Source organism: Lepidochelys kempii, chromosome 11 (assembly GCF_965140265.1).
Source record: "Lepidochelys kempii isolate rLepKem1 chromosome 11, rLepKem1.hap2, whole genome shotgun sequence".
Taxonomy (NCBI): Eukaryota; Metazoa; Chordata; order Testudines; family Cheloniidae; genus Lepidochelys; species Lepidochelys kempii.
In genome coordinates this window covers 61,484,386-61,510,678 of record NC_133266.1, presented here as the reverse complement: position 1 = coordinate 61,510,678, position 26,293 = coordinate 61,484,386, and the positions used below count along the sequence as shown (strand labels likewise).

The window sequence follows — 26,293 nt, the reverse complement described above, 5'->3', positions numbered from 1 at the left end:
CTTTTCATTTCAACTCAACATGCTTAACTTCTTCCCCAACATTCTTCTTCTCATTCACAGGGGAAGACTGCACCCCTTCTGCAACTGCTTTCTCCCACGCCCCATCCTAGCAGCTATCAAAAATCCTTTGCCATCTATGGACAAATCCCAGTCGCCACCTTCCATGCCACTTCCTAAGGAGATCCTGTGAAAATCCAAATACTGTCTTGTCAAACTCACATACACTAACACTCCTTCACACCCCATAATATGGGAGCTTGCCCATGGCAGTTCTGCCTGGAGAGCTCATCAGCTAGTCATACTCCTTTTCTCACCTCCATAAAAACTGGGAGACTGTTACACCACCTTCTTTCTCCAGTGCAAATATTACATGTGGCTAACAGGTATGTACATAATCTTTTATGAAGGCTTTGGCTCACACTCACCCAAGACAATTTAAAAAAATTATTATACCTCTCTCACATGCAGAGATATGAGGACTACAATAAAAGGTAGGTGGATGAGGAGAGAGAAAAAAAAACACACATACATATTAGGAGGCAAGTGGGAGTGAGAAACAAGCTCCATGATGACAGAAAAGTGTGGGGCAAAGTAAGTTATAGATATTGGCACTTTTTTAAAATGTTGGTCAAGTTCGATGCAAAAATGTACATCATTACTGTATAAGAAGGGATGGGTATAATGCTTATAGAAAAATATTCTTAGGTGCTCAACACAATTATATTTAATTTAAAAAGCAGTTTCTGTTACAGTTTGACAAGAATTTACACTAATGTTTGTTAATGTTAAATCATTAATACTATAAGCTTTTTCTCAAAGTGCAATTCTGCTCTGAAACAGACAAAAAATAGTACTGGGGATCTATATTAATTACGTTAAAACTTTAAGTTGAAATATGCTTAGTTTACAAGATAATTTTTCTAACTACCAGCCTGCAAGCCCACCTTGGAATCTTCAAGTCAAGCCAGGATCTTTCTGACTTGTGCATTATCAGTAGTAATAACTACAACCCAAATTCTGTCCACCAGTTTCACCTGTGCACTCTTAACCATTCTAATTTGGTCATACCTGAAAATTAAAAACCAATTCTGCTCGTATACAAGACAGACCGTGATTTTGCTCACTCTCTCAATTGTATGAGACTGCAATGAAAACGGGAGATGACGGGGAGGATTAAAAAACCTCTCTGAAGCATGACAACATGGTTTTAAACAAACACAGAAACCAGATCTACTGAATAAGGAGATGCCAATTTTAAATTTTCAGTGACTGCAAAATCATCACTTGTAAGTGTATAAATTGAGATTATATTTATATTTTCTTATCAGGAAACCCTAATGTAATTTTTCATTTTAAATTACACACTCTACCCGCACAGAGGAAAACCAAGCCATGTATACAACAGAAACACTGTAAATAACATTCAGACACCAGGGGAAGGGGGGATATCTTCATAAGATTAAACAGGTTTAACAGGAAGTTAAAAACATTTAAAAGGTGGAAACTGCAACTAAAAAAAAAAAAATAAAAAATAAATTTGTGCATGACAGTCATTTGCATTTTAAAAACTCGTCACTGCATCTTGAGTGCCAGTTGCTCATGGAAATGATCACTTTGTGGAGCCATCAGATGAATGCTCATTTTTCTGGTGCAGCCCTTTGTTCCAGCTTTGGAACTTTAGACTTCTAAATAAAGTGAATAATTAAATGTTCAAGTATTCAACAAAAAATAACCCTCAAAGAAAAACCCTATTAAATCGGAGACAGTTCATAGGGGGAATTAAATGTTTGTTCCTAGATTTAAGTGTGTGCGCGGGGCCATTTTTAAAATCTGCAAGCATTTAGGCAATTCTAAATTTACAAAACAGAACATCATGAAGATAGGCTCTTGTGTTCCTTATTCTTATTCCTGCAATGTTAACAAATAACGTAACTTCAAAATTCCAAATAGAATGACATATTATGGACATTAAATACCCATTCCTATTTCCATTTAAGTTAATATGAGTTTTGCAATTGAGATAAATGGGAGCAGGATTGTATCTTCAGTATTTACACAGATTTACATTTTTTTAAAACGTGATGCAAATCTGGACAGTACATGCAAATGTCTACACAGTCAAAATATACACAGCCCTATGGGGAAAAAACGCATTTTCCCCCATGTTTTTACTGCAGACAAATTTTCTACCCTTGAATGTGGCCCTCAATAAAGAAACTAAGTTATTTTTAAGCTATTTCCCCACAAGTAAAAGGAGAAAACCAGTGACTTAAGTGAGATTTTGCAAAATTAGCATGTGATAGAGGTATCAGAATATTTCCAAAGACAAAATAAAAATCTTTGTTATGGTCTATTAAAGTTATGTACAATTCAAAACCAGAAAGACCTTACCATTAAAACAGTCACACAAAACCCCATCAGATACTATATAAACTAGCTTGAGATTCCAATAGCTTTTAAACAATTGACTCCGGTCTTGACAACTGTCATAAATATAAAGGGAAGGGTAAACCTCTTTGAAATCCCTCCTGGCCAGGGGAAAGCTCCTCTCACCTGTAAAGAGTTAAGAAGCTAAAGGTAACCTCGCTGGCACCTGACCAAAATGACTAATGAGGAGACAAGATACTTTCAAAAGTTGGGAGGAGGGAGAGAAACAAAGGGTCTGTGTGTCTGTCTATATGCTGGTTTTTCTGCCGGGGATAGACCAGGAATGGAGTCTTAGAACTTTTAGTAAGTAATCTAGCTAGGCATGTGTTAGATTATGATTTCTTTAAATGACTGAGAAAAGAATTGTGCTGAACAGAATAACTATTTCTGTCTGTGTATCTTTTTGTAACTTAAGGTTTTGCCTAGAGGGGTTCTCTATGTTTTTGAATCTAATTACCCTGTAAGATATCTACCATCCTGATTTTACAGGGGGGATTTCTTTATTTCTGTTTACTTCTATTTTTATTAAAAGTCTTCTTGTAAGAAAACTGAATGCTTTTTCATTGTTCTCAGATCCAAGGGTTTGGGTCTGTGGTCACCTATGCAAATTGGTGAGGCTTTTTATCCAACATTTCCCAGGAAAGGGGGGTGCAAGTGTTGGGAGGATTGTTCATTGTTCTTAAGATCCAAAGGTCTGGGTCTGTCGTCACCTAGGCAAATTGGTGAGGCTTTTTACCAAACCTTGTCCAGGAAGTGGGGTGCAAGGTTTTGGGAAGTATTTTGGGGGGAAAGATGCGTCCAAACAGCTCTTCCCCAGTAACCAGTATGAGTTTGGTGGTGGTAGCGGCCAATCCAAGGACAACGGGTGGAATATTTTGTACCTTGGGGAAGTTTTGACCTAAGCTGGTAAAGATAAGCTTAGGAGGTTTTTCATGCAGGTCCCCACATCTGTACCCTAGAGTTCAGAGTGGGGGAGGAACCTTGACAACAACAAATTCATCGCTACAGACACTGAGAACAGAAAAATTCACATTGAGAAAATGTTTCATTGAGCCATCCACATATGCATCTGGTTAATTTAGGGTCTTGTAATGTATCTGAGTAGTTCAAGTTATCGCCTCCAATGTGAATAACCTAATAGTTGTCAAAAATTAATTTCCATCTTACATTGTGCTGCTCATTCATTCAGCTAGCTTTTTTACGTACCTCAACATCCCTATAGCATTCTACAATCTTAACACAACCCAAATAATTTTGTGTCACTTCATTACTCAAAGCATTCTTAAATATACTACCACCACCATTATACGCATTAGGAGTCCCACAGTCAACAGTCTGCAATTCTGAAAATTGATCATTTAATCCCATCTCTAAACAAATTTCGTTTTGTTTTCTGTCTCTAAACCAATTTCTGATCTATGACAGTACTTCGCCTCTCACCTCCAAGAGTACTTTGTCTCCTTAATAATCTATTGTGGAGGACTTTGATAAAGGATATTTGAAAGTCCAAATAAGTTATATCTGCTGATTCTCTTATTTGCTATTTTGTTCACACACTACAAGACTTAATAGGTCAGTGATTATGTTTTCTTTTTCAGAAACTGTGCTCATTTATTGTTATCATACGATGATCTAGGGGCATTTATTTTTTTTAAAATCATCACTTCAACTAGGCTACCTGTACTGAAGCAAAATTTACTGGTTGGTAATTCCAAGAATAACCATAATGTCTTTTCTAAAAGACAATCTCTGATACTCTATAAAAGGACTGGAGTGTAACGATTTTAATGAAACTGCATTATTTTGCTAGGAGCTAAGGGCCAGATTTTAAAAAGGTATTTACATACCTAACTGCCATTGATTTAAAAATCTGTTCCCCAGCCACCGCATTCTTAAATTCTTCAGAACACCTAAATGAATACCATAAAGCTCTGGTGGTCCACCTGTTCTTTAAATCTGGCAATTTGTTCCAGCATCTCCTCATATTTATAACCAGAAAAGATTAGATCTGGTGTAACTCCTGAGTCATGAAAGACCCCTGCATCATGACTCTCTGTTGTGGGAATCTTCCTCAGACAAATCATGACCTTTGGACACTGCCTCCACAAAGTATTTGAGGCCTTCAGTTGCCAGTGTTCTGGCTAAGATGACCAGGTGCCCTGCCCCAAGCAGCAGCTCCGCACTCCTACTGGCTAGGAACCACGGCCAATAGGAGCTGCAGGGGAGGTGTCTGCTGGTGAGAGCAGGGCACAGAGCCGCCTGCCACGCCTCTGCCTTGAAGCTGGACCTGCTGGCTGCTTCCGGGGTGCAGCACGGTGCACAGTGCCAGGACAGACAGGAAGCCTGCCTTGCGCCCTCCCCCGCCCACGCCACTGACCAGGAGCCGCAAGAGATAAGCCTGTGCCCCAACCCCGAGCCCCAAACCCCTGCCCCAGCTTGAGCCCCCCCAACCTGGAGCCCCCTCCTGCACCCCAAACCCATCATCCCCGGCCCCACCCCAGAGCCTGCACACCTCACCCCTCTGCCCCAACCCATAGCTCCCTCCCACACCCTGAACCCCTCTGCCCCACCCTCCAGCCTAGAGCTCCCACCTGAACCCCAAACCCCTCATACTTGGCCCCACCCTAGAGCCCTCACTCTCTCCCACACCCCAACCCCTTGCCCCAACCTGCAGCCCCTCCCACATCCTGAACCCCTTATTTCTGGCCCAACCCCAGAGCCCTCACCCCCTCCTGCACCCCAATCCCCAGACCCAGCCCAGTGAAAGTGAGTGAGGGTGGGGGAGAGCGAGTCACCAAGGAAGGGGGCAGGACCCCAGGGAAGGGGCGGGTTTTGTGGGATTAGAAAGTTGGCAACCCTACCTCTGGCTTGCTCTCCCACTGGGCGTGTGGGAGGAGAGATTTCCCTCTTGGAAGACACAGGAGGGAAGATAGAAATCAAGGAACCGAGACGAGACCACAATACCCTTTCCCTTGTGGGAAGGTCCCATCCTGACTGGGACTCATGCACAAGGCCAGAGTGAAAGAATGGGGCCTATTCTACTTGTAGAATACCTTCTGGAGGAAATATAATTGCACCTTGTAATTCTTACAGCTCAACCCCTCAGTCCTGTAAGAAGCAGACCTTCCCCTCCGCCTGTAAGGGCTCTACAAGTGTAGACTTAAAAGATCAACCTAAGTAAATATTGGGGTCTTCCTGTCATCCTCATTGACTGTGCCTTTCTTAAGGTCTCTGTCTCAGTATCTTCCTCACCGGAACAACCACCTGCCCAACACCTAATCAGGGAAAGGGAATGTGCATGTCTATTCTAGTCTCTCCTGCATCACAGCGAATGGTGATGGTCCCAAACAGCAGGCTGAAAAGGTCCTCCAAAAAAAGACTGGGGAGGCCAGCTCCTGAAGCACCCACTAGGAAAGCAATGCTACCACCATTAAGTGATCCATTTCACCAGGAGCTCCTTAGACAGCCACTAGGTAGCTGGAGAGGGACTGAGCTGTGTAAAGCAAAGGCTGCATTAGGAGTAAATTACTTGGCAACAGGTGGGGACAGAGATACCTGAACCCAAACCAAGAGGAACAGCATCCCAGCTCCCATAAAAGGATGCTCCCCACAGAAAGTTTGAGAAGAGTATTAAAGCTCTCTTTACTGGGACAGCAATTTTTCAAGGAGCAGCTAGGATAGGCTCCTGACTTGATGGGTCTACTCACAGGCCAGAGCCCAGCTCCAGACTTCACTTAGCCCCCACTCTATGTTCCTATTTTCCCAAATCCATACCCCTCCCTCTACCTTTCTCTGTTAGCTGCCAAAGGCAGCTGAGTCTACTCAATCTCTGGGCCCTATCCCAGATCCCTTGGTAGTTCATGGAGGAGGAGGGGACACTGAACCCAAACTCCTGGCAGTTCCAGAAGGCTGTCAAGCACTTAACATTTGAAAGAAAGTGCTATCGCTTAGTAAGTAAAATTTCCAACCTTGGGAAATAAGAGCTTGTATTTGAGGATTCAGTCCATTTTGGTATAGATTGTTAGCAACTTCTAGCTTAAAAAAAAAATGAAACAAGAATTATAATGTACGAGCATGCCCCCCAAAAAGCCCTGTCTGAATCTTGAAGTTCAGCAATATCTTCTACTTTCACATTAGAAGTGGCTGAAATTTGTTTTCCAAGTTTTAAAAAGGGTTAATTTTTAGTGCTTGCTTTTTTAAAACTTTTATTCTACACTTTTAAAAACCCACAATAATTCTCCCTTATATTAAGTTTGAAAAATGTGAAATATGACTTGTTAACCAAATGATTGTTGTACGTTGAAGAGCTCCTGTATCGGGACTTTTAGGCATCTTTTAAATTGGTTAAAAGCCGATTTTCCTTTTTTTCAGGGGATACTATGAAAAAAGAGCTTCCTTTGCTTTGATTATTTAACATACCACAGTAGAACTTGCTCACAAAAAAAAAATCTGTCTACATGCTTAATACATGTAAACATTCATTTTCGGATTCCAGTGCTATGTCTCCCTAGATTCTAATTAAATGAGTTTTAAACAGCCTAAAAATATCCTGCAGTAAGTAAAGAAACGTGTCAGAAAGCAAATGAATCCATGCTAAGCACAGTCTCCTTGTCTGTAAGCACGTCCATATGAATCCCATTAGAGGTACACAGAGTACGCTTTTTTGGTAAACATTCATTGTTCGTGCACTGGGATAGAGAAGCCTTTTCTTTGCAACTAGAGTTTTAACTTTGTAAACCACTTTCCATTTAATAGCTATATTAAAATCACTCTGTGCTCTTCAGCATGGAAAACCCTGGCATTACTCCATGCAATATAGCAAATTTTCCTTTTTATAAAATTATTACCTGAATACATGATTTTGCTTGTAGACAGAAATTATTTGATCTGAATTTACATGTATAACCTACATTTAGGCCTTCGTTTTTGAACTAAAATACATTTTCTCTCCTATACAAGCACTTAATTATCAAGCTCAGTAAAGTAGTAACTGGGTGAAATTTTTTGGCCTCTGTTATACAGGAGGTCAGACTAGATCTAATGGTCCCTTCTGACCCTAAAGACCTATGAATCTTAGGAAGAGAGGTGAACAAATAAAAAACTAATACCACATAGCGCAAGACAGACTTCAAGAACATTTTAGAACTATGTTTCTTATCCAATTAAAAAAAGTGATTTATCCTCTCAGAAACACATTAGATAGCCAGCTATGACACTAGTAATTGCCAGACACTAAAACTGAATTAGACAAACCAGAAGTTCTGGGACATGCCTGCATACATTACTGCCTATTACTGCAAATCACAATTATGGCTGGGAACCTGGGATCCAAAGGCAGCAGTTCTACCAGTGAGTTGATACTAAGAGAAGGGCTATGTTAAGTATATCACAAAAGGATGTTGCTCCTACCATTCCTCACAGCTCAAATAAGTCAAACACCATTTGTTAGTTGATTAAGCTCATCCAGACAAATATTTTCTCATTCCCTACCTCAAAATAAATACATAAATAAAAAAGACAAGTGTAGTGGGTGAAGAATGACTACACAATTATAAAGAGGAAACTTTTTTTGGTCATTAACAGATCCCATAAACTGGTCTCTAGTATCCGTCTTTTTTTTTATTCACACCTCTCACCAGAGAGTTGTCAGCAAAAATCACATGCATCAATCCTTGGGTTTTTTTTGTTTTGTTTTGTTTTTATCCTAAAGAGCCCTGAAGTTGTTCTCTGCTTATTTATTGTACTACTGTAGCTCCAAGGAGCTCCACTCATAGGCCAGGACCCCATTGTGCTACTGTCTAGCCTAATTTACCAGTAGTGTCCCCACCCCCACCCTGCCCATCATTCTGCTGCACAACCAGCACCCTGATCACCTTTTGTGGCAGCATCCAGGAGGGAGGGGCAGAAACACATGCCAGCCGTTTTCCTTTGTCACAGGTCACATTCCTCTACACAGCGTCACCAATTAGGACAGTTTTCCCTTTCTTTCTGATGGTTGCCTTTTATTGCATTTTTGATCATTGGTTGGGCTACTGAACTCACTTGGACTCTCTGCCAAGCCACAATTCTGTTAAAGTCAGCACTCCTACTATAGATATGAAGATTAATTAGCTGCACACACATTTTCCCCCTGCTCTTCCAACATGTAACATGCTGGTTTTCTTGATTGTTTTCTTGATTCAACATGCCTTCATTTTTTCCCCCACATATTCTCCCTTTTGAAGGTCTCAATCTGCTTTGTCTCTCGTGATAATTGTTCCCTTTGGTCTCTCTCTGGTTTGTTTGCAAGACTTCAATTACCATTCAAGCCCTCCATATTCTCCTCCAGCATAGAAGCCACCTTATATTTTGTATACATTTCACCACCATGGTTGTCTTACATACACAGGAACACTGTACTTAATTCACACCAGCTTTCCCTCTACTGATTATTATTTCATCCTTTAGTACAGATATTGCATCTTGTATTAGGAAATCTCTGTGGTGGTGGCTATATCTGAACTTCTCATTGGAGAGAGAGTTTCCTTGCATACTTTTCTCAGATAAATATTTCTGATTTTCTATCATTGAGGACATTCCCTGCCCTAGATATTACTCAAGAAGGAGACTTGCTCATGCAACCACAAATCAGTGCCACTTGCTCCATATTCCTTCACTCTTCCTGCCACCGTTCAGATCTTCACTTGCTGAACTTCTGAAGCACTGCACCCTGATCCCAAAACATGACTTCCAAAGTTGAAATTACATCAACTACTAGAAAACTTAATAAACTAACAATTCATAGAATCATAGAATATCAGAGTTGGAAGGGACCTCAGGAGGTCATCTAGTCCAACCCCCTGCTCAAAGCAGGACCAATCCCCAATTAAATCATCCCAGCCAGGGCTTTGTCAAGCCGGACCTTAAAAACTTCTAAGGAAGGAGATTCCACCACCTCCCTAGGTAACACATTCCAGTGTTTCACCACCCTCCTAGTGAAAAAGTTTTTCCTAATATCCAACCTAAACCTCCCCCACTGCAACTTGAGATCATTACTCCTTGTTCTGTCATCTACCACCACTGAGAACAGTCCAGATCCATCTTCTTTGGAACCCCCTTTCAGGTAGTTGAAAGCAGCTATCAAATCTCCCCTCATTCAAGTCTCTACCCAGGCCTTTTCCTACCACGGGAAGGCCACTTGCGCCTCAAACTCCTTTATCCTTCTTCCCAGAGCCTCGTAGTCCACAGTGATCCGCTCAAGGTCATTCTTGGCAGCATCATTGGTGCCCACGTGGAGAAGCAGGAAGGGGTAGCGATCCGAGGGCTTGATGAGTCTCGGCAGTCTCTCCGTCACATCGTGACTCCTAGCTCCTGGCAAGCAGCAGACTTCTCCGTTTTCCCGGTTGGGGTGGCAGATAGATGACTCAGTCCCCCTGAGGAGAGAGTCCCCGACCACCACCACCCGCCTCCTTCTCTTGGGAGCGGTGGTCGTGGAACCCCCAACCCTAGGACAGTGCATCTCATGCCTTCCAATCGGCAGAGTCTCCTTCTGTTCCCTTCCCTCAGATGGATCATCTAGTCCACTCTCCGCATTAGTACCTGTGGAGAGAACATGAAAACAGTTACTTACCCGTATCTACATTGCTGGTATATGGACGCTCCCCTTTGTTCTTCTGGAGGTCACATGCTGCCAAATTTCTTCACCATCCTCCTGTCCCCGCTGCACAGCCTGCTCTGCATCTTCAGAACATTGTGCCCATAGAAGCATATCCTGACATCTGTCCAGGAAATCTTCAGTTTCTCTTATGCAACGCAGGGTCGATACCTGTTGCTCCAGACCTTGAACCTTCTCTTCCAATATGGAGACTAGCTTGCACTTTGTACAGACAGACAAAGTCGCTTCTGTCCTCTGGAAGAAAGACAAACCTGGCAAATCCAGAGCAGGTCACAACAGCTGAACACCACCCATTCCATATTACCTTCCTTCTACAAGCTCACTCAGGAGTTGTAGTAACTACTCAGAGAAGCTGGCCAGGCTCTCCCCAGGCGAGCTCCCAGGCAAACTCCCTCTGTTAGCCGCTCTGCTGGTTCGCAGCTTTTACTTTACAGAGAGAGTCTTCCCAGATCAATGAATGCCCTTCATTTTGAGAAAGTACAGTCCAGGGAACTAGTTTTCTCCCTCTTGTGCATTTGTCTGGATATTACAGATAGGAAGTAGCTTCCAAACAATTCCTAGAAAGGGAAAAAACTTCACAACCTAAGCCACAAAACCCCATAGGAAATATAAAAATGGAAATTAGAATTAATGCTAATTTCCTTCCTTCCTTAATTTAAATTGAGGGAAGATGGACTGGCCAAACGCTGCATAACCCAAGGATAGAATGTCATTACTGTACTATTTGGTGAGGTAATTGCAAACTTCCAGTTGTCAAATGGCAAGTCTCCTTGTACGAAGCTCTAGATTTCACAGCCCAAGCCTTTGAGGAGCACCTTCTGAAATGCACTTTGATGTATCCATAAGCCTTACTAGATGTTCTACATGCTTGATATATATGAATTAGTCCATTCAGAGAGACCGAGCCCTTCAAGCATTTAAGATCCCCAGGAACAAACAAGAAGATATCCAATTCTCTCCACTCAAGTGTAGAAAGACATCACAAGCTGATTCCAAATCCAAAGTGTGAAACTGTATGTTGGTTGTGTACCAGTTAGAACCTGGAACAAACTTCCCAAGGAAAAACTCAATATACGCTTCCTTAACAGACAGAACTCCCAACACTCTCCCCTTGTGACATCATTTCTATAAGGAAGGGAAGGGAACAAAAATATGACTAAGCACCCTCTTGAAGATTACAGAGGTATTTTGAAGATCTGCAGAATCAGGATGAAGTGCAGGAGTCCCACTGGAAGTCTTAACTATGTAATAGCTCTGAAAAAAAGATGTGGGAAGAGTACAAAAAAATCTTGAATAATAAACCAGAGGGTAGAAAAATTGAACCTTTAGATAAGAGGAAGTTACTGATCTGCAACTGATGATTCTTCGAGATGTGTAGTCCCTATTTGTATTCCACTGTGGGCTACATGCAAGCGCACTATACACCCAGAGTTGGAAAATTTGGAAGTAGGATCAATTGGTCCCCTTTAGGGTATGAGGGACTCATCCATCTTTTGGCTGAATTGTTGCAATTCACCAGAGGAGAGGACCTCAATGGTATTCTGGGTCTCCCTAGGGAACCCTGATGCATGGAGCCATGACTCCGTGCACATAACAGCAGTAACCATAGCTCTAGAGGAGGTAACAGAGTTGTCAATTGCAGACTGGAGCATGGTCTTGGTTATCCCTCTGCCTTGATCTATCAGAGCTTAGAAAGGAGCTGTGTCCTGTTGCAGATGCCGGTCAGTAATCTTAGCAAACTTGGCATAGTTCAGGAAGTTGTATTTAGCTATAGTGCCTGGTAATTGGCTACCCTGAACTGGAGGCTAAATGACAAAACTTTCTCCCCAACAGGTCCAGACATTTGCCCTCCTTATCCATAGGAGTAGACTGGGGATGTTGCTGTCCAGCCCTTTCAAAAGTGGCCTGAACCAGTAGTAGAGTTGGGAGCAGGTGAGAAAACAAAAATTCTACTGGTGGGCCTGTGAGAGTAGACACTCCCACACCAGAGTTCAACTTCGCAGCAAGAAGCATTCTCCTTGCTGAATCAGGCAGATGTAGAGGGAGGGTTCCCTGACCTGGGTCTGATTGAGGCTTCATGGCCTTTTCCATGAGGTGTTTCCAGAGATAAAGTTCCCACTCTTTTCAGGTACAGCTGGAGAATGATCAGCAGATACTGCACCTCATCGCCATGTGGGCTTCCCCAAGCCAGTACAGGCAGCATGGTGGTCATCGCTGACTAAGGATTGTGGGCAAGAAACACAGAGAGTTTGAAGCCTGGAGTCCTGGGCATAGTCAGGTACCTGAACGTGATACAAGGGGATGGGTGGAGGGTGTCTCCCAAAGAGACAATCCAAACGCTAAACCAGGGGTCAGCAACCTTTCAGAAGTGGTGTGCCGAGTCTTCATTTATTCACTCTAATTTAAGGTTTCGTGTGCCAGTAATACATTAACATTTTTAGAAGGTCTCTTTCTACAAGTCTATAATATATAACTAAACTATTGTTGTATGTAAAAGTAAATAAGGTTTTTAAAATGTTTAAGCAGCTTCATTTAAAATTAAATTAAAATATAGAGCCCCCCAGACCAGTGGCCAGGACTCGGGCAGAGTGAGTGCCACTGAAAATCGGCTCGTATGCCGCCTTTGGCACGCGTGCCATAGGTTGCCTATCCCTGCACTGAACTACATAAGCTGTTAAAACTATTTACAAAGCAAAATCTAAAGCTTATCTTGTAGGATGAAGACAAAGCTACCGACACTGTAGGTTCCAACCTAGAACATGCAGCAGTGAGAAGTAACTGGAGAAATTGTCAGTTCACCCTGCCCTTTATCCCTCCAGCCAAAAGTATGAGGAGAGCCAGGGCAAAGGCGCAGACCAACAAACTCTACTTTCAAATTCTCTTGCTCTGGGCACATGCATAAACCCACAGTGGGATACAAAAGGAACCATTACTCAATGAAGAACTGAGGTTTAATCCCTTAGGCCTCACATAAGAAACTGAATCTATGACAGGCCTCAGTCTACGTACTAGGTGACAAAGACCCCCACCCCGCAAATCCTTGTATGCTACAACTGTAGGAAATCTCTGAGATTTTGAAATAGGATAGTTAGTTAACAGGAGCATCCATGTAACACGCAAATGTTATGACATTTAAGGTGAATAAGGGGGTACTGATAAAAAGCTAGCTTTTGAAAAACTGGATGCTTCCTGGTTTTGCAGTTTCCATCTTTAAGAGCCTAGTGAATATTAGTCTGTGAAGTCAATATGCTGTAATTAGAATTACACATACTTTAGTCTTTTTTTCCAAGTCATTTCAGAGAATGTATATACCAGCACACATATAAAAAAAGTGAAGATGGACATCTTCTATGTTCATGTATTCCATTAATTGAGAGCAAAATACTAGCCTGCTGTTTTAAGTTACAAATGAGTCTAGATGAGCAAGAAAGCCACAAAGAGACAAACGATCAAACATGTCCTATTTTAGCTTGCCACTTCCCTGCTGGTAGCATTTGAAAATTAAGCCATTTGACCTTGACTCTTGTTTTGCCTGGCATCCATATAAGCTGTGGTAGAGAGGTTCTGTTTCTCTAAGTATAAAAGGATTCCAGTGGCCCTGTGCTTCAGATTATTGCTGTGTCCTTCCTTGGCAATTTATGTATGCCACCATCATCCAGTTGTTGTTCCTGTTTTGATACAAAAATGTTCCTGGGAATTTTGTGAAGCAGGGCTCAATAGCACTGCTGGTTGCTTCTGAGCAATATCAGATGTAAAAATAAGTTTCCAATGATTATTCACAAAGACAAACTGAAGGATTTAGATGCTGCATTATTCTTTGGATTTGTGCGAGTATAAAACCAGGACAAGTATGATACGCAAATGCTTGGAAACAATTATTTGAGCATAAAATACAATAATTCTCCTGTCATTCTTTGAAGTGTCTTAAAAAATCCTGAAACATTTTCTGTTCTGAATCTTATTTCTACCACAGATACAGAAAGAACAAAGTGACAAAGGCGAAGGGTCTAAATTCAAAAGCCATTTCTTGAGTTATCCAAACTCCCACCATTATATCAAAATGAAACGCTTTTGAATGTGAGCTATTGTTTTTTTGTTTTGTTTTAAAACAAGGTTTCATGGTAAGATGGCCCATCATGATCTCAGTGGCAACCTCATTAGATCTCACAACAAGCACAATTCAAGGGAGACCACTGCTAAATTATCTAATGTATTACAAATGTCAACTTTATAACAAAATGTCAACAGGGGAACTGTTTTCTTGCATTTGTTAATTTAGTGAAATACAGCTAATGTGACATGAAATACTTGAAAGACCTTGCTACTGCCACTCTGTATACACTGAGCTTTAAAATTATGTAGTTCTAGTCTTCCTATGTTAAAGTATGTTTTGTAGTGTTACAAAGCAACCTACTGTTTTGAAGTCAGAATTATTCCAAGCAGCAAGTCATCTGTAACTGTCAAGCAGTTTTCTTTCAATAAGCACTACTCTCTCTCTCACACACACACGATATAAATTATCTTAGCAATCTATGAATCAATCTGTCATTATTATTGGTGCTTCTGATGTCAGGGAAAAGATGACCCTATGAGAACACGAGTCCTATTATTGAAAAGGTTTTTTCTGCAGGATAGGAAAACAAAATTTCACATTTTCAAAAGTATGTAAACAGAAAAGAGTTTTTTGCTTTAATATTTTTTTCTTGGCATCAATATTCTTATGGTTTAGATTTTAATTCAAATACAATAACGAAATGTTAATCGGATCTGAACTACACTCTTCAGACTATATACGGCAAGTAATTTATTGATGAATTCACTTAAACTACACTAGTCTGCCAGGGTAATTAAGCAGCAATACTAGGTATTTTTAGGTGAGCTATTTCTATGTACATATAGGATACCTTGGGTCAGGAATTCCCAAGCTGGACACCCATGGTCTCTGGGAATACATATAAAAACACACACTAGAGTGAACTGGAGTGGGTGTGGCCTGCCCAGACTTTCAGTTCTGTTCTGAAGCAAATTGATTCTATGTGATTTACAAGACAGAATTGCTGCAGTTCTTCACATTAATCCATGACCTATCATGAGTGGTTCTCAAACTTTCCTCTAGAAAGATTTTTAAAAAGTTAGAAATATTACTGGCATAAAATTCAATATCCCATCCAACTCCACATCCTCTCCTCATCAAAAACCACCCTCGTTTCATAAAGCTACAAGAGACCCATAAAACGTCCTGAATTAAAGGATTAAATTGTAAATCAAATACTAATCTTATGTGAATATATCAGCTGTTTTGATCATACATTTTCCTTTTGCAGTAGCGCTGAATGAAGAACATAGCTGCAACATGTCTAGGCAGATGTGTTTGATTTAAGGTTACTGAATACTGCACCACACTCTTGGTACCCAAGTACCAGGCAAATGGTTATTGAAGGGACACAGGAAACGCAAGTACAATATTGTAATTCAAACTCTGCAATCACCACCACCACCTCTCCCTTTTTAATCTACCTTATCTTTGTCCTCAACAACATCTGCCAGCACATCATCTGGGTCCAGGATCCCCCCATCTGTGTACTCGAGGTGGTGAATGTTCACCCAGTAAGCAGGGTCCTGCGGAACAACAATAAAAAAACAAGGTATTTTGTCAAACCAAACTTCAGCTTTTTAGCTCTATCAAGTCAATAAGATTTTTGTATTCCATTTTTACGTCTCTCTCCTTTAGTAAACATCTTTACTAAATATTCCATTTTACACAGACTAGTTCTGGTTGAAGAGTTCAAAGAAACATCTACTGATAAAAATTCACACTATTTGTATGTCAGATTACTACCAGTGGAATAACGTCCAATATGTATATCTGCATTAATTTACTGTACATTTTAATTCTTTACCAAATGTAAATGAGGTTAGATAGATTTTATACATTACAAGAAAGAAATGTAAAGAAACCATGATATATCACTGTAAACCACTGTAATTTAAAGAAAATGTGCTGACAACTTGGGGAAAAATTTATATAGTTTTGCAAAACACACACTCGTACCGTACCCCATCTCACCTACACCATCCACCAAGAATTTTCTGCTTACAAAAGACTCTCCCTCAGAGACAACTAATAATGGGATTCACTGAGGCAAAATTCAGAAGACAAGGTCTGTGAATGAGCAAGCTTACTCATGTAATTTGACATGGTGCAACAGGAACCAAGTTTCAGCCCTCTGAAGACAGCACCTTCCCCTCCACATCTTTAACAGAACACTACACAATGCTTCCCCTGAAGCCAATGGCACAATTATCAACTTGGGGGGAGGGATAGCTTAGTGGTTTGAGCATTGGCCTGCTAAACCCAGGGTTGTGAGCTCAATCCTTGAGGGTGCCATTTAGGGATCTGGGGCAAAAATTGGTGATTGGTCCTGCTTTGAGCAGGGGGTTGGACTAGATGACCTCCTGAGGTCCCTTCCAACCCCGATATTCTATGAACTTCAATGGAAGAAGGTTTGGAATTGCTTACTAAAGAATTTCAAGTGTCATTTCTGAGGTTAAGCACTGATCCAGAATTAATCATCAATAATGTTGGCAGACGTAGTGCGGGCCTGGAACTCCTCTCTGTAACAAGCTAAAAAAAGGACAGACCTGCTTAGTTAATTTATGCCATTCTACCCTTAAGTTACCCCACTGAATTTGAATAAAGTAGTTCATAATTAAATCCACATCTTAGAAGACTGGGCAATTTTAAATCCATGGGGAAGTTAAAAGCAAAAGCAGCTCCTTTAAGGATGGAACCAGCACTGAGAGCTACCGTCTATCAATAAGGTGCTAAACAGCAAAAATCACAGGCTGAGAAAGAAGCAGTCCAGCCAGGGCTTCCCTTGTACCTCTATAACCTCTTGGATGTTGGTAACATCAGACTGAGGCCTGATCTACAGTGAAAATTTTGAAATATTGTGGGGGGAAATGCAAGCATGTGCAAGTGTCGTAGCAATACCAACCTAACTCCCAGTATAGCTGCAGACAGGTGGACAGAAGAATGCTTCTGTTGTCATGGTTACCATAGCTCAGGGAGGTAGTATCCCTACACTGAAGTAAAACCCCCTTCTGGCTTATGCCAGCATAGCTACAGTGCTCTAACTATTGTGGTTTAGTTCCTATAGTGTAGACATGGCCTGACTTCCCAACTCTGGTCATCAGCTGATTGCTCCAACTTCCTCCCACCCCCTCAGGACTTATGTGCCCAACCTGACTCTTCTTGCCTTCCACATGCATCACCATTCTTCCTACCTTCTCTACTCCTTTCATTTTCCCCTCCTTTTTTGCTTCTATTAATTCTTCCCCTCCAGCCTTCCCTCTCCATCCCATTTCCTATACTCTTTAAATCTACCCCACCCCCACCCCCCCCCGGCACGCGCGCGCACACACACACACACAAATCACAAAACTGAAAAGCTACAGGAGGGAAAAAAGAACCGCGCTGAACCAACCAGAGGTTTGTCACCCACCATCCTGATTCTTCTGCAATGTAACCATTTCTCCCACCCTCTTGTCTCTATTATGTCTATTTAGATTTTAAGTTCTTTGAAGCAGGGAACATCTCTATAAGTTTGTATAATATCTAGCACAATGAAAACTCAATTTTGGTTGGGGTGCTCTTATGATACTAGCAACAAAATAACACCCTGAAAATTAAGACTGTCCCTCACCATATTTATATAAAGTGATATTTTGTCACAGTTTTCATAAAAACCTGCATATTCTGGCCACCTGAAGAAACCCTACAGCAGATGAGCAAGACACCTTAACGACAGGTTGGTTGACTATATATGGACATTATGGACCAATTTTGACTAGGCCTGTTTTTATCATCTGTACCAAAGCCAAGAAGTGCTAAGTGCCTCAAAAAAAATCAGAAGGGGGGGTGGGGCATCCGTCCATTACATACTACCACCTTGTCTGCACTGCGAAGTTTCCAAGTGAGTCCGTGTTCTCTCACGCAGCAAGCATCTCAATTCCCAAAACCCATCCTGCACACAGGATGTCACACCAAAATTATCACTGCAATATAATTTGCACATGGGGACCCAATTTAGTCTGAAATTTGCATGCCAAAAAATAAACTGGGTACAACATGACCCAATGCCCAAAAGGGGAGAAGAGTTAAAATAAACCCGTAAGTTTCAAACAGTCATAAAAGTGAAAAGAGGTCCCAACCCTGACTCTCTCTCTCTCTCACACACACACACACTTACTTCAGAGCTTTAGCAAATAATCCTCCACAGAAACTCTCTGATAAAACCCAAACATCTACTGGGAAGCCAGCCAATTCCACCCTGCCATAGGTAACGTTTAAACAAGTCATTTTTCCCTAGCAACCTTGTCTATCTTCTCTTTACCTACAAGTTGTACACTGAGCTAATTTTATACTAATAAAAGGAAGTTTACAAACCAGTAAAAAGGGTTTCCATAAGAACACTTAATAGGCAAGTTTACTTCCCATTATATAGTCTCAATAGCTAATTATCTTTACTACCACATGCCATTTTAAATGAAACTGAGTATTTGGTACAGCTCTCAAAGAGAATTTTCACATATGTTAATATCCAATTGCCTGAGCAAAAATTCATTTCACCTTTTTTCTGTACTTAAACCTCAATCTATATCTTTTTAATTATAAAACATTACAATTTTCACGTATATTTGGCCCAATCTTAGTTCCAGGTTAGTGCAGTCAGTCAATCTCCCATCTTCAGTTGCAGGGTAATATGATACAATACATTAGCATGCTCACTATGGTCAAGGTATCCTCTCTCTCAGTCCAGTGACTCCCACATGTTGACCACTAGCCATATACTCAATATTATGTTTTCTTCTTCCTTGATTAGGTGTTTGTAAGGTGCAGTGTGGCTTAACAAGCTGATAATTCAGTAAACATATCTTTATTTGCAAAACTCCTATATATTATGGGAATTTGGCAGAGTTTTCATCCTTCAGTGTTGCATTGAAACCACCCTCCAAAATTGTTCATCTTAAATATCAAAACGCTTGAATGACAAAAATCTACTAAAAAATATAAATACTGGTTTTGTCTTTGCATAATGATGAAATTCAGTCTATTAATTACCTTAGTCTGAATTTCAGACCACTATTACACCTCAAAATATTACTTTTTAAAGCCAAGAATTCAACTGTTTTGAGCATTTTCAATGTGCCTACCAGATTCTGAGATAAAAAAAAAGGTCAAAGCAGAAACATATCCATCACAAACAAATATGTGATCTCATGGACAAAACAATTTGTTTAATGCAGAAACCTTGTAAAAAGAATAACTTGACCCTTATGATAAACATATAAAATACGACTCAATCTGCATCATTAGCAGGTTATCCCCTACCTTCTAAAGGTCACATAAATGTATTCATAGCTAGTAAAACTGGGACTTTTGATATAAATATTACACTTTTCAAATTACACAAATTTCTGGGGGTAGTGTGTTTATATCAAATTATATTAAAACAAGTTATAAATGTTATGCTATTTCGTAAGTCTGCTGTACATGGTTTTAAGATGCTTTTAAAGAAAAAACAGCTGGTGAAAATATTTGTGTTTTTCACTGTTTGTGTCTACTTGACATTTTATAGCTTCTATAATCCAAGATGCCAATGTTTTAGGAAGAAAAGCTGTGTGGTCCTAAAGAATGCAACATGCTGCCCAAAATACAAGACCAAAAAGCTCAACAACTAAAAGCCACCCCCACATGCCACAATAAAATCTTAACTTTTCTGTAACCTGAGACCACAAAAAGAACCCAGTAACAGAACGCTTGTGTGGGTGGCCATAAGTAAGAGAAAGCAAAATCCTGCACGAGTTTGATGCAGCAGAGTTTAATTTTCCCCACAAGCATCCTAAGACAAAACACTGCCAATATAAAATTGAGCTTCTCATTCTCATAAACAAGATATACAAAAAAAAAAAAAATAAAGACATTCAAGAGTAACTTTAACAGACTCTTCCGTATTCACATGTGTGAGCATAAGGAATTGTTAAGATTTACACAAAAATAAAAAGATGAGCAACTAAACAACATTAGCAGAAAAAATAATAACTTTTTGATTATTGGGCCCACAAGCCGAAAGCCAGTTCCCCGAAGGTTCACAACTAGGTCTCAGTGGTAAGGTCATTCTGAGTTGGCATGGAAGAAGAGGCACATGCTATGGAACCGGCAGATGCCCCTCCTCAGCAGCCATTAAGCAGCTATCTGAAATTATTGTACACCTGCATGAAAACAGTTTTGGATTTTGTAAAGGGGTTCAGTAATGGCTCGTCTACACTGCCCTCCAGTCTGGACCAAGAGGTTTGTACTAAACTGCTGCACTGTAACCCCCGTGTGAACACTGCAAGCACGAACTAAAAGATTCCTTGTTTGCATTAACATCATAGGTGCTGGAACTAACGGTGTGGAGGGTGCTGCAGCACCACCTGTCTTGAAGTGGTTTCCATTATATACAGGGTTTACAGTTTGATTCCATAAGCAATGAGTTATATGAGCCCGTGGTGCCCGTGCTCCACCAATATTTAGGAACGTGGGCCCAGCTCCACCACTGTTCAGGCTTACTACGCTTCGGGGAGCCCCACGCTTCAGGGGGACACGGGGTCCTGGATGTCCTGGGAGGTTAGCAGGGGGCCTGGTGCCAGCAGTAGCAACCCCAGCCCTCTCCTGCTCCACCCCCTCCCCAACCCTATTCCATCCCTTCCCCCAAGCCTCCACCCCGCCTCTTTCCAGTTTCCGGTCGCCGAGCAACACTGCTGCCAGCGCCAGGCCCCCTGCTAACCTCCCAGGCCACCTTGGACCACATGTTGTTGGATCCTATTAAAGTAGTTCTGTATTAAAATCACAAATGAGTTTGATTCCCCATAATTAGTAATACCCTGGAATTTAAACTAAGAGGTCTCTTGCTTTTTGGTACTGTTTCTCCCCCTCTGTGTGTGAAACTTGCAAGCTGCTAATTGTGTTAGTACATTCTAAGACAGAGTCTGTTCTCAAAGCAATTCTTTGTAACAACAACTACTCACAGAGAGAGAGACTCAAAGCAATACTCTGTAACAACAGAAACAGCACCCAGAGACTCCCCGCCCTTTTGTTGTATTCATCTCGCTTTGTTAACAATTGTGATTAAAATAGAGATAGAGGATGTATGTGGATGGATGCTTGGTGCGAACAACAACTGAATGATAAGGGAGGCGCCAGCCTAAGAATCCAGTGTCCATTGGCTGAAGAAGGCGTCAAGTGGAAATAACCAGAGGACCCCCGGAGGGCAGACTGGAATCCACCCAACAGCCTCAAGAATGGGAGAACCATAGCCTTAATCATTAGAGCAAAGAGATTTAGGGTAGGTGTAAATACGAGACCTTTTCCCAGAGGTAATTGTAAACAGGAGTGAAATGCTGTAGCAGATATGTGAGGGACCTGGCAGGCCTTTACAAGTTGAACAAGCCATAGTATGTGTGAATTCAGAGGTGACTACTTTCATACGCAAGCAGGGAGGTTTGGTGATTACCCACCAAAAAATATATTTGGTGCCCAAGTTTGCAGAGAAGATGGGGAACACTTCTTTGATCAGGGAGTGGATATATATGTTGGCTGATATCAGAAATGGAGTTAACTATTTGCAAACTCAGAAGGAGGTGAAGGGCAGGCAGACAAGCTAATTGCTGACACCTTCTGTTGTCAGGTGTACAAGGCAGTGGGGCTCCAATTCCTTGGTAAACCAGAATTAGAAGCTGTCAGGGTTCCTTCCCCACTCTGAACTCTAGGGTACAGATGTGAAGACCTGCATGAAAGACCCCCTAAGCTTATTCTTACCAGCTTAGGTTAGAAACTGCCCCAAGGTACAAACTTTGCCTGGTCCTTGAAGAGTATGCTGCCAGCACCAAGCATTTTAAACAAAGAACAGGGAAAGAGACCACTTGGAGACATCTTCCCCCAAAATATCCCCCCAAGTCCTACACACCCCCTTTCCTGGAGATGCTTGAGAATAATATCCTAACCAACTGGTTACAAAAATCATCAAAGACCCAAACCCCTGGATCTTGGAACAATGGAAAAATCAGTCAGGTTCTTAAAAGAAGGATTTTATTTAAAAAAAAAAAAAAAAAAAAGGTAAAAATCATCTCTGTAAAATCAGGATGGAAACTACTTTACAGGGTATTCATATTCAAACACAGAGGATCCCCCTCTGGGCAAAACCTTAAAGTTACAGAAAACAGGAATAAACCTCCCTCTTAACACAGGGAAAATTCACATAAAACAAAAAACTAATCCGCCTTGCCTGGCTTACCTATACTGGTTGCAATATTGGAGACTTGGATTAGGATGGGTTGGAGAAGAGTGATTTCTGTCAGGCCTCTCTCAGTCCCAAGAGAGAACAACCATGTAAACAGAGCACAAAACAAAAGCCTTCACCACTTCCCAGCAAGATTTGAAAGTATCTTCTCCCCTTATTGGTCCTTTGGGTCAGATGCTAGCCAGTTTAGCTGAGCTTCTTAACCCTTTACAGGTAAGAGGATGTTGCCTCTGGCCAGGAAGGATTTTATAGCACTGTATACAGAAAGGTGGTTACCCTTCCCTTTATATTTATGACAGAAGCTGAATTAGGTGAAGCCATTCCCTAAAGAAGCTGGTGGATGGGGCTCAGGCTACAGCAAGGACACAGCCCCCTTTTCCCCAACCCTTTCACCCACACCACAATGGGCTGCTAAGCAGCCCTTCTAGAAGGTTGAACAGGTCAGTAAATGAAACAGGACCTTTTCATTGTTTGAGTTACTGACAGATCGTTCCAAACAAGTCGATGCAGTTGTGGCCTAGTTAATCCACATCCCTTGCCTCTTGTATTTCTGGCTGCATGTCCAGCACAATTGCCTTGTTTGGTTTTTTGGTTTTTTTTGGTTTTTTTTTTTTAAATGTACTAAATTGGAGTTTACAGAAGAGGTTGTTGTTGTTTGAAAGTGAAACTTCACGTGGGGATCCAAAGGTTCTGAATATTACCATTTTTATATGCAGTGTTGTAGCTGCGTCGGTCTGAGGAGATGAGAGACCAGGTGGGTGAGGTAATATGTAAACAGACCTCTCAGAGTAGAGTTATCGTGTTATAATTCGAAATACAGCCGCAGGTCACCCCATTCCAAAACCACTTACTAAGATTTAGTAATGGTCTGTCCCAGTGGTGATATAATTTACTTGGCGGGGGGAGGGGTGGTAGAACAGAAGTTTCACCACAATAAAAGGTCATTTAATGGTAGCCAAGATACAACAACTGGTGTCCAAAAAAACCCACAAAAACAAAAAAAGATTTCATTTAAATTGGAACAAATGGAACTGGATTCCACCTGGATTCATTAAATTGATGAATAATTCAAATACACACACACAATAACTTACTGAAGGGTACTTAAATATAACCCTCTAAATAAAGAAATATCTATACCTCTGTATGCACAGGCCATTATATTATAGATCATGATAATTGTATTCTCTTTTCCCCAGATATCTTGCTGGGTACTATCAAATGCTCAAGGCAGTCTTTGAGCTTTACTTGCCTCTTGTGACTTCCTGAAGTCACGGACTCAGGGCTGGCTCTAGGCACCAGCAAACCAAGCATGTGCTTGGGGCGGCACTATGGCCCCCCCTCCTTTTTTTTTTTTTTTTTTTTTTTGGTGTTTGGGGCAGCAAAAAAAACCCTAGAGCCGGCCCTGCACGGACTCTACTCCAGTGGTCCTCGCCTGAGGGGGAGGACATTAGACCAGACCCACAGGATCTAAAGTACCTTTGGTTCTCCTGTTCCGCATCTCCAGGACCACATGGATCAATTACAGCAGACGACCAGAACCAATGATCAAGAACAAAGAACGGATTTCCCCCGTATCTGTTTACTCACAGACTATTTCTCTCTCTCACACCACACCCACACTTCGAGCAGGTCTACACTTAAAATGGTGCACTGGTGCAGCTACGCTGCTGTAGCACGTCACCTCTGTGAAGGGCAGTAGCTAAATGAAAAGAATAGCTCTCCTCTCAACATAGTGCTGTTTACACTGGGGGTTAGGTCAGTGTAGTTATGTCACTTAGGGGTGTGGATTTTTCACACCCCTAAGCAACACAATTATAATGATGTGAGTTTACATTGTAGACCTGGCCTTGGGCTCCCTCCTGGCTGCCTCAGTCCCTCAACCATCTTCCCCTTCTCCAACTGTCGCTTCCCCTCCATTTGGGTGGAAGGACCACCTCCTCTCCATAGGAAAATGATAGTGCATTCCCCCTGAACACACCGTAAATAATATATCCCCATGCCAGATCAAGTCCCTTTACCATATTTACAAATATCTTTTCTTGGACCAACTTTTGTTGGTGAGAGACAAGCTTTTGAACTTACACAGAGCTCTTCTTCAGGTCTGGGAAATGTACCAATCAGAGTGCCACAGCTAAACACAAGGTGGAACAGACTGTTTAGCGTAAGTAGCTAAACGTATTTTAAGGGACCATTCAAGGTGAAGTGGCCCGTTAACACCCCTCCTGTCAGTCCTGGGGAGGGGGATATTGATTGTTGTAATTATCCATAAATCCAGTGTCTGTTCAGTCCATGATTTTTAGTGTCTAGCAAAATTATGAATTTAAGCTTTGAGGCTCATCTTCTGAAGGGGTTGTACAGGTTTCCTTTGAGGATGAGGACAGAAAGCATATAGAGAGAGTGATTGTTTGTGAAAAGGTTATAGGAACAAGCCAGGACATCCGGAACAAAATCAATAAAGCCAGGAACACCTTCAGGAGCTTAAATACAGTCTGGAAATCATCAAAACACCACACCAAAGCCAAACTCAAGATTTATCAGAGCTGCATACTTTCAATCACGTACAGGTTGTAATTGTTAAATGGTATGATTTCCAGTATTCAGTGCACGTTCCAGTATTCAGTGCACATACCAGCATCACTTCAATGAGTTTAGTTGAAAACAAGTCAAATGAGGTCAACTTGTTTATTGGATACTGAATCAACTATAATAATTATAAATTTGTTATGAATTTATCTAGATTGATAGAGCTAGTTGGAAAATTTCAACTGTTCTAACAATGACAAAAGGATAAAAGTTTTTCCACTAAGTTAAAATGGAGGAAAAAGTTACTTGACCACTGCTAAGGCTACTCAGAAACATAAGCCATGATGGGGGAGGGGGGGAAATGTGGAGGGTTTTTTGTTGTTGTTTACTTCTCACAGCTATCTAACTATCTAAGGAAGATCTACTGCTAGAATGATTCCTTCTAAGCCCTCCTGACAAGAAGTCTGCAAGTCCAAATATAGTTTCCTTTTTAAGTGGAGCAAGAAAACGAGTATCCTGAAAACATAAAAAACATTAATAGCTACAGAGAAACTGTTTCCAAGGGCTGAAGAATGCATACAGTATGCTTGTGTCACTCAGTGCACTCTTGTGTTAATGGGGTCATTTAAGAAAAACATTTGTAGCCGCCTCTTCTGAATAGCTCCTGAAATCCTAATTACGTGAACGGGGGTGTATATCCCCTGGAACACTACATGTGTTATACAGTCTATCTATACCTTTACTCAAGGCATTATCCTAAATTTAAAGAAAAAAATATTGAGACATTACCTGGTCTAATTCACCTCAGCATTTCTCAAATACACATGCACATTAATACAACTGTTCAATATTCATTCTGCCTTAGGGCTGCAAGCCATGTTTATGTTTAACATCAAACAGCTGTTTATTGTCTATTCCTTTATGCGAGGGAGAGCATTTTAGGAATTACTATGCAAATATTTACCAAATGATAAATTAGAGCCAGGTCACATGAATGCACAAACAACAAGGAGGCACAGAAATATCCTTGGCTTGAGTATAAGACCTTGCTTCACTCAGCCAATAAATTTAGGCTTTTGCTAAAATTAAAATACTCCTATACGGCAACAGCCAACTTCAACAGCAAAGATGTTGCACATAATCTTGTACTAGATTGTTACATTTCATTTATTTTGGTCAAAAGCAAATGTTTAAAGTGCCTGGATGTAGCGTAAGAGTACATGGTTTGTCTTTTTAATTAAAGTTGCACTGTGCGTACCAAGTTAGTTTACTCATTCATTGTAGGAGTTCTACAGCTTGAAATGCCTGGGACCTATTCATATACACTGTTTTGAACCAAATA

At 41.1% G+C, this 26,293-nt stretch overlaps 1 protein-coding gene across 11 annotated transcripts in view; it reads right to left on the bottom strand.

Annotated features, from left to right (window-relative positions):
• PARD3B (par-3 family cell polarity regulator beta) overlaps positions 1 to 26,293 on the bottom strand; it is a 602,621-nt gene that overhangs the window by 549,639 nt on the left and 26,689 nt on the right. For 10 of the 11 annotated variants that reach the window (XM_073306519.1, XM_073306526.1, XM_073306522.1 and 7 more), the window contains exon 2: positions 15,599 to 15,700. In XM_073306519.1, coding sequence (XP_073162620.1) covers positions 15,599 to 15,700 — 102 coding nt within the window. Of the gene's footprint in view, positions 1 to 15,598; positions 15,701 to 26,293 lie in introns of those variants that run through there. The other variant, XM_073306530.1, reaches the window with a different exon arrangement.